This window comes from Calidris pugnax, unplaced genomic scaffold (assembly GCF_001431845.1).
Source record: "Calidris pugnax isolate Ruff unplaced genomic scaffold, ASM143184v1 scaffold425, whole genome shotgun sequence".
NCBI classification, from domain to species: domain Eukaryota; kingdom Metazoa; phylum Chordata; class Aves; order Charadriiformes; family Scolopacidae; genus Calidris; species Calidris pugnax.
In genome coordinates, this window is record NW_015091137.1 from 645,776 (window position 1) to 652,446 (window position 6,671).

At 64.2% G+C, this 6,671-nt stretch overlaps 1 protein-coding gene across 2 annotated transcripts in view; it reads right to left on the bottom strand.

Annotated features, from left to right (window-relative positions):
• Nucleotides 1-1,616: 1,616 nt before the first annotated feature.
• The window catches only part of CDC34 (cell division cycle 34), a 5,432-nt gene continuing 377 nt past the window's right edge, over nucleotides 1,617-6,671 (bottom strand). Inside the window, exons 1-5 of one of the 2 annotated variants that reach the window (XM_014958663.1) lie at nucleotides 5,446-5,606; nucleotides 4,124-4,210; nucleotides 3,503-3,600; nucleotides 3,013-3,147; nucleotides 1,618-2,471 (exon numbers count right to left, since the gene is read on the bottom strand). In XM_014958663.1, the coding sequence (XP_014814149.1) occupies nucleotides 2,261-2,471; nucleotides 3,013-3,147; nucleotides 3,503-3,600; nucleotides 4,124-4,147 (468 nt within the window). In that variant the 5' untranslated portion in view covers nucleotides 4,148-4,210; nucleotides 5,446-5,606 and the 3' untranslated portion in view covers nucleotides 1,618-2,260. Of the gene's footprint in view, nucleotides 2,472-3,012; nucleotides 3,148-3,502; nucleotides 3,601-4,123; nucleotides 4,219-5,445; nucleotides 5,607-6,671 lie in introns of those variants that run through there. The other variant, XM_014958664.1, reaches the window with a different exon arrangement.

Sequence of the window (6,671 nt, forward strand, 5' to 3'; positions counted from 1 at the left end):
AGCGCGGGGGGCCCCGGGGGGGGGGTCCCGGTCCCGGGGCAGGCACGGCGGGAGCACCGCGGGACCGGCCGGGGGGCTGCACCCCCCCGTTCCCCTTCGGGCCGGGGGGAGCCGGCAGGCGTGGGAAGGGAACCGGGCAGCGCTTCCCCCGCGAGGGGGGGGCGCAGCGGGGACAATGGCCCCGGCGGAAAACGGCGGGGCCCGCGCCAAGGCAAACCGGCAGCCGGCGCGGCGGGGGCCCCGCAGGCTGCACGGGGCTCCCGCAGCCGGACACCCCCCCCCCGCGGTACCTCAGGAACCGGGAGATGATCTCAGCGCCGGGGGGAGCCTCGGGGGGGACGCCGGGCCCCGAGCCCCCGGCCCCCGCCCAGCTGCGGCCCCCGATAACCCCCAGGGCTGGGCCTGGCGATAACCGAGGCAGCCGGGGCGAAGGGGCCTCCGTGGGGCAGCGGCTCCGTCCCCGGCTCGGCCCCGTCCCGGAGGCGGCCCCCGTCTGACCCCGCGCGGGGGGACACGGGGCAGGAAGAGCCGGGACAATGGGGCCGGTGGCGCCAGCCCCCGCCGCGCTCCCCGCGGGGCTCCCCCGGCCCTTGTGAGCTCCGGGATCCTCCCGGAGCGGCCCTACCCCCGGCACGTCCTGCCCGGCCGCTGCACCCCCCTCTGCACCGGGGGGGTTCGGCCGATGCTGCTCCGGGGCAGAGTTTCGGGGAGCTGGCACCGGCCACGGCAGCACCCCGAGCGCGGGAGGCGAGGGGCTGCAAGGAGCCAGCGGCAGCCAGGGCTCCGTGGGCACGGAGATTCCTGCCCTCCCTCCAGGGACCATCAGGAGTGGGGGAAGCCGCTGGGGGCACAAGGAGCAGCCCCCCAGGGAAAGGAGAGGGGGGTCTGGCTCAGAACCAGCCCCCTGGGCGGCCGCTGCTGCGGGTGGGTGACCTTGGAAGCCATTTGCCAGGCCCGAGTGCGGTGACAATAATCCTATTCACCTTTCAGCCTCATTTCCTAAGGCAACAAAGCACATGCATTTGCCACGTGTGTCACTCACACCCCGGTACGGCCCCGGGCACAGGCTGTTTGGCTCATTCCCCCTCTGACCAGCTTTGCCCAGGGGGGCAGGAGCTGGGGCAGGAGCCCCCGGGGGCGGCAGCAGGAGGATAAGGCCCCGGTGATGCCCCTGTTGATGATGGGTCGGAGCGGGACGGCCGGCAGCTCGCGTGTCCAGGCCGGTCCTGGCCCGTGGGCTCATGACGCACCCAGATCAGAGAACCCACAAGGGCCCCAGGCACCCACCAGCCCCTGCTCGGCTCTGCCCGGACAGGTCTGAGCCCTGCTGCTGGTCTCGGCAGAGCAGGAGGGAAAAAACCTTCTCCGTCAGCTCTGGGGGGTCTGAGGGCTCAGCGGAGCCCACCCCCTGCCCAGGCATCGGGCAGAGACCCCCTCCAGCCCAATCAGCCCTGCCCAGAGGCTGCTGCCCACGCTGCCAGCTCTGGGACGGAGAGAAGGGGGTTGCTGAGAGACCCCAGCCCTCCCTGCAGGGCCAGGGCTGGCACGGAACCCCCGCAGCCTGGGCATAAAACAGGGCAAAGCCTCCCCCGCGCTCCACACAGCTGCTCCCTTGAAGTACTTTATTAAATAGTTTCCAAAAAAAAAAAAAACAGAAGCAGAAAGAGTCAGAGCTACCCCGTCCCTCCCAGCCAGTTAAAAACTACAAACAGCCCATCCCCAGGCCCCGCGGCACCAGGCACCTCCTGCCCCACATCCCGGCCCTTCCGAACACGGCCCCGGCGTCACAGGAGGGTCCCCCCGGGGATGGCATCGCTCACACTCGCTGCCCCGACACCCCCGAGGCTGTCGAGAGCCACAAACGCTCACACGCTTCCACCCAAAGCCACCGCTCCCGGCGCCGCAGCCTCCCCCAAACGCTCCCCCCACGTGGGGCCGGACGTGCCCGGAGGACGGGCAGCCCCCACCGGGTTTTGCCGTTTCTCCTCATCCAGCCAGAGCCACCAGTTCCTGTGGATTCCTGAACACCCCGGTGCGACTCCCCCACCCGCCCCCCACCCAGCAAGTTTATAAAATAGGGTTTGGTTTTTTTGCTTTTTCTACAAAGACCGTGGTGGGATTTCCTTTGCAAGAGCAGAACAGTCTCCCTGCGAGGTAGAGAGTTAATTTCAGGGCTGACAGATCCTAAATTCAAACCGGTTTGTCCTAGTCGAGGTAAATTCAGTAGTTTATAGCAAGTTTTGCCAACGCCAGAGGGCCATCAAGATTCCTCGTTGCCGGAGTCATCCTCATCACCGTAACAGCTGTCTGCTTCCTCCTCCATCTCATCATCCTCGTAATAGTCATCATAGAAGAGGTCAGAGCCCTCGTCTGGGGCTGGAGTCTTGGTCTTCACGCAGTACTCTGCCAGCGTGGTGGGGACCTTCACGCCATCCCGCTCAGCGTCCACCTTCGTGCCCAGGACTTGCTTCCTGAGGAGGGCAAGAAGTGGGGGGTGAATCTGGAGCTTTGCACAACACCCCCATGCCACCACATGCGGCTCAGCCTGTGGGGACACACAGTGACACAGCCCTTCCCTTGTCACGGGTCCCTCATCCACACCCAGGTGGTGAAAGGCAGGGGAGGGAACAAAGGCGGCCGCACTGTGACATGCCCCCACTCCAAGGGACCCCCTGCCATGCCAAGGCTGGCCAGTCCCCAGCTCAAGACCTTCCTGTGACGGTCCCCAAACACAGCACTGCCAGCGAGACCCTGCCAGCACCACGTCTGCTACGAGCCCAGATCCCCTCTGGAGCCAGAAAGGGCCAGGGCTCAGGCTGAGGGTGAAGCTGGGCACATAACCCAGCCGAGCTGCTCCCCAAAGCCACGCTGGGAGCCACAACCCTTCCCTCCCATGAGCAGACGGGACTCAGCAGGGCAGGATGTCCCTCAAGATGTGTCCTACAGGGTGGCATCTCAGCGAGTCCTCCTGAGCGGCGCAGCGCTGGGGGCCCAGCTCAGCTGGGCACACACCTGATGATGTCTGTGTACTCCCGGTCCTTCCCTTTGCTCTCCTTCCACTTGCGGTACATCACGGAGGCATCCACGTTGGCTGGAGAAAACGTGTTGGGTTCATTCAGCAGCGAGATCACACTCAGGAGGATGGTCCTGCAGTCAAGAGACACGGGCAGGTAAGAGCCAAGGGGGTCAGCGACGGCCCGTGCCCCAGCAACGGCAGCAGCTGCAGCGTCACAGACCCCGGCGCTGCCACCAGCGAGGGAGGATCCCGGTGACACCGAGCAGGACGGGCAGGAGACAGCAGCGCAGGGGCCGTGGGGCTCACCCACGTTCCACACAAGCTCTCGCTCTTCCTCAGCAGAGCCCACGCCCCGAGGGCACCTCAACAGCCTCCAGGTACCTCCCGCTGGGTTTGGGAGTGGAGGACGATCCCCACCTCCCTGCTCTCCCGTCCCTGCCCTCGGAGGAGCCTCCTGCCCGCAGCTCCCTCCGGCTCAGCCCTTACCGCACGTTCTGCGTGGGGTTCCACCGCTCCGACGGCAGCTCCCCGCTCTGCGGGTCATCCACGGGCGGGTGCAGGATGGAGATGCAGACATCGCCCGTCTGAAAGCACAGGGGAAACGGGATCCTCAGGAGCTGCTGCCCCAGGGACCTCCAGAGGCAGCTCAGTCCTCAGTTCCAGTCTTTGCCCTCCACTTTGGCTTAAGCCAGGTGAGGCACCCCCAGCCTGGTCCCTCTGTCCCCAGCACGGTCCCCGCTGTGCTGCCCACAGCCCCGGGCCTTGGATAAATACACTGTCATGGCCACCACGGGACAGATGGGGCTACCAAACCAGGCACCACAGCCCCTTGGTGCCCACCTGACACCCCGCACACTCCCAGGCAGTGACCCACCCCCTGGGGACACGCACGTCACTCGCTCCGTCCGCACAATGTCCCCGCAGCGTGGGAGCATTCGGCTGGGACCAGCTCCTGGGCTGAGAAAGCTCGTTAGCTGCGTTCCCAGTGCCAGGCACTAATCACCAAGAGTTTCCAAGGCTGTGACAAAGGCTGGCGTTTTCACCCAGAGCAGTGGCAGCAAAGGGACACGTGTCCCCAGCCACCCCACGCTGTCCCCGGCGACCTACCTCGTAGATGTTGGGGTGCCACATTTTGGTTAGGAACCGAAAGGCTGGCGGGGAATAGGGGTAGTCGATGGGAAAGCGGAGACGAGCCTGCACGGAAACAATAGGGAGAAGTGAGCGTCAGCTGGTGAGAAGGGAGGGAAGGAAACCACGATTTCCCGACACCACTGGGGAAAAAAGGAACCTCTGCCAAGCCCAGCAGTGCTCTGGCACAGACAGACCCCCCACGGCAGGACACCGGCAGCGTGGCTGCCACTGCGCAGGGGACAGCGAGTGCCTGTGGCAGCCCCTTCAGCACCATCCTGCCCCACAACCCGGGACCCCCTGCCCGGGTACTGGGTGATGACACCGAGGACAGGCTGCTCCAGGATGGCAAACAGTGGCCGGGGGAGGGCCTGGCGGTGGCAGACAGGGCTGGGGGCCGCACGCCCCGATAAACCGAGCGGCTCTTGGAGCCAGAGTGGGAGTCCTGGATTGTCCCCGGTCCAGCTGCAGGGACAAGTGGTGGCCTCCCTGCTGGAGAAAAGGCTGTTTACCCTTCAGAGCTCGCAGGGAAGGGAGCATCAGGTGCTCTGTTTAACACACCAAATCCCTAAAAATAGCCCGTCAACACTGAAAAAAAGAGACCAAGTCAAAGCTGGCCGCAGCGCGCAGCTCAGGTGCTAAAAATAAAAGCACATGAGGATCACGCCGCAGGCTCCAGCGCCAGCAGAGACACTGGCCTGCAGCTGGCTTTCCTGTGGGCAAGGGCCATGAAAAACAAGGGATTAAGGCAGGGCAGAGACAGGCTGCACAACCTGCGGCGACTGTTCCAGCCTCCGGGTGTTTCCAGGCCCTGGAAGCAAAACTTCCAGATCGAGATTCAGCCCCCGCTCCCAAAAAAGCCAGTGGCCAGAAATAAACAAACAAAACAGTGAGGATTTAACACACACAACAACTCCCTGAACAGTTTTGCTCCCTCCGTTCATGTACACAAGAATTTAGACGTAGGATCTGTGAAGCAACAGCACCAAGGACCCCGACTCTGACCCAGCACCACTCTTCACCCGCAGATTCGGGAGGGCAACTGCAAACAGGGCTTCTGATGTTTCTGGAATTACAGCCCCAACAATAGGCAGTGCTGCCAAACCCAGCCGTCAGCGAGCGGCCGTTACAAGATCAGTGCAGAGAGACATCCCTCCTCCTCACTGCCCGACCCCATCCTGGGCTCCACAGCCTCTGCTCTCTGAACTCTCCCACCCTGCCAGGATCTGTGCCCGGCACACGGCGAGGCCAAGGAGCCCCCGACCACGACACGTCCGTCCCTACACGCGTTACTGACTCGCCTTCCAGTCTGGCCCTTTGTCCGACCGCTCTGCGGCACACGATGAGGGGTGAGAGAAGGAAAAGGGAGGTGGCAGCCAGGGCTGGATGTGTTTTGTGCGTGTGTGGAGCTCCGGGCAGCCCAGGGCGCACGCACACAGCAACACGCAGCCCAGCGCTGGGCTCTGGCCAAACAGCTGAACTCTGCAGAATAATCCCCTTTGTCATACCAGAGGGGGTCAGAACAAAACCAGCCAAAGGCGCTTCGATCCTGAAGGGGGCTCGGGAAGCCACACAGACACAGGGTGATGTTACCACGAGCTGGAAGAGGACTCGGCCCCTTCACTCTCCTCATCTGCCACCATCAACAGCGCTGACTTCGGGAGCTCTCAGGCACAAAACAGGGGCATGAGCCGCTGAAAAGGTGAGAGTTCGAAGAGCCTCGTGCCGAGGACCAAAAGGGGCTACAGAGAGAGACTCTGTTTCCATGAAGAGATAAATCCTGACTCTGAAGCATCAGACTTGCCCGCCTCCGCTCCTCGGGAAAAACAAACCTCCCAGGTTCTCGGCACGGCTGACCCTCGGGGTGACTCACCCCGGGCACATCCCCACCCTGCCAGCAACAGGATGGAGACAGAGAGCTCATCGCAGAGGAGGGAGGAAAAGAAAGAGGAAGAAAACAGCTACACAGGTTGCACAACACCTGGGAAGAGCCCACACACATCCTCCCGACGAGGACTACGCAGCCCAGCCACACAAAACCCCAAACAAACCCTCGACACCCACTGCTGCTCGCTCGGCCTGAGCCAGGAGAGTCCTTTGTCCTTCCCTCCGGTTTGTTGTCGATGCCTCTGACCCCCTCAGGAGAGGGAACACCGACGACCCCCAGCTCCCGCACTCACAGAGCGGGGGCTGGAGGCAGAGCCTCTGGAGGGACCAAATCCCCCTCCCAGCGCAGGGAACCCTCGCCCAGTTCGGCAGCGGCCACCGGCAGGAGGGGTCCCCTCCCCACCCCGGCTGCCCCCGCCAGCACCTCAGGGCCCCCCCAGCTCCCGAACCCCAAACCCCACAGTGCCCAGACACAGACCCGGGTCCCCCAGCCCTCAGGGCCCCTCAGGCCCTAGAGCCCCCCATCACGGCCCCTCAGTACCCGCCTCAACCGGACACCCAAGATCCCCTCCAGGGTCTCCCCCTCTTCCAAAACCCCTTCCCAAAGCATCCTCCCCCCAGCACCACCCAGTCAGCCTTC